At 42.0% G+C, this 766-nt stretch overlaps 1 protein-coding gene across 1 annotated transcript in view; it reads left to right on the top strand.

Annotated features, from left to right (window-relative positions):
- The window catches only part of LOC140938949 (SKA complex subunit 1-like), a 15,543-nt gene extending 14,979 nt beyond the window's left edge, over positions 1-564 (top strand). Inside the window, exon 7 of the mRNA XM_073388480.1 lies at positions 388-564. Within this exon, the coding sequence (XP_073244581.1) occupies positions 388-539 (152 nt within the window). The 3' untranslated portion in view covers positions 540-564. The remainder of the gene's footprint in view (positions 1-387) is intronic.
- Positions 565-766: the final 202 nt, after the last annotated feature.

Genomic DNA, 766 nt, shown 5'->3' with positions numbered 1-766 from the left:
TTACTTGTAAACAGCTTTTGCTTAACGTTTTGCGAGGCCTTACATGCCTAATCCGAAATAATCTCTGATGGTGAACAAGTGTCCCGTGACGTCATCGATATGTCTGTACTCTAATAGATCATCATGGGTAACGACCAATCACAGCGCGCGTAATTTGCACCGTATAGTATAAAAGATTCTAGGAAACTGTCACCAACCCCTCCCTTAACCCAACATTTTGTCCTAAGTAAGAAGTAATTGTTAACATTGGGTTAGGAGAGGAGGGATTCGAAAGTTTCCCAGTATGACTGTGTACCGCAATAAACAATGAAAGGCTTCGCATACCCGAGAGTCAGGCAGGAAAGGCAGTTACAAAGTCCAACTGGTTGTCCTCTTGTCTCTAAACAGGAGAGTATTTTTTTGTTGATGACGACCTCAAAACCTACTCACAGCTGAAGATGGATTCCACAGGAAAGGCAATACTTATCATGCTAAGACACTGTGGTCGCCTTAGAGAAGTACGAAGTAAAAAATTGCTGAGATATGTGCTGAAATTGTAGCGCCTATCCTCGTTTTTTCTCGTTCCTCTTGCATTGTAAGAGTGGTTGTCAGAGAAAACCGGGCAAAATGTTAAAAATGTCAACGGAAGGGGGTCAACAGAATAAGTTCATACTAACATCATAGATAGGTTAGGTGGAGTAATGGACAAATATAATAAACATAGGTTCTGCACTGCTCTTGTATTAGAGATGCGAGCATCACTCTATTCGACCCCCTCGGACGCCAT

This window comes from Porites lutea, chromosome 5, assembly GCF_958299795.1.
Source record: "Porites lutea chromosome 5, jaPorLute2.1, whole genome shotgun sequence".
NCBI classification, from domain to species: Eukaryota; Metazoa; Cnidaria; class Anthozoa; order Scleractinia; family Poritidae; genus Porites; species Porites lutea.
Note: the sequence above shows the minus strand (reverse complement) of the source record. Positions and strands in the feature narration are given on the sequence as shown.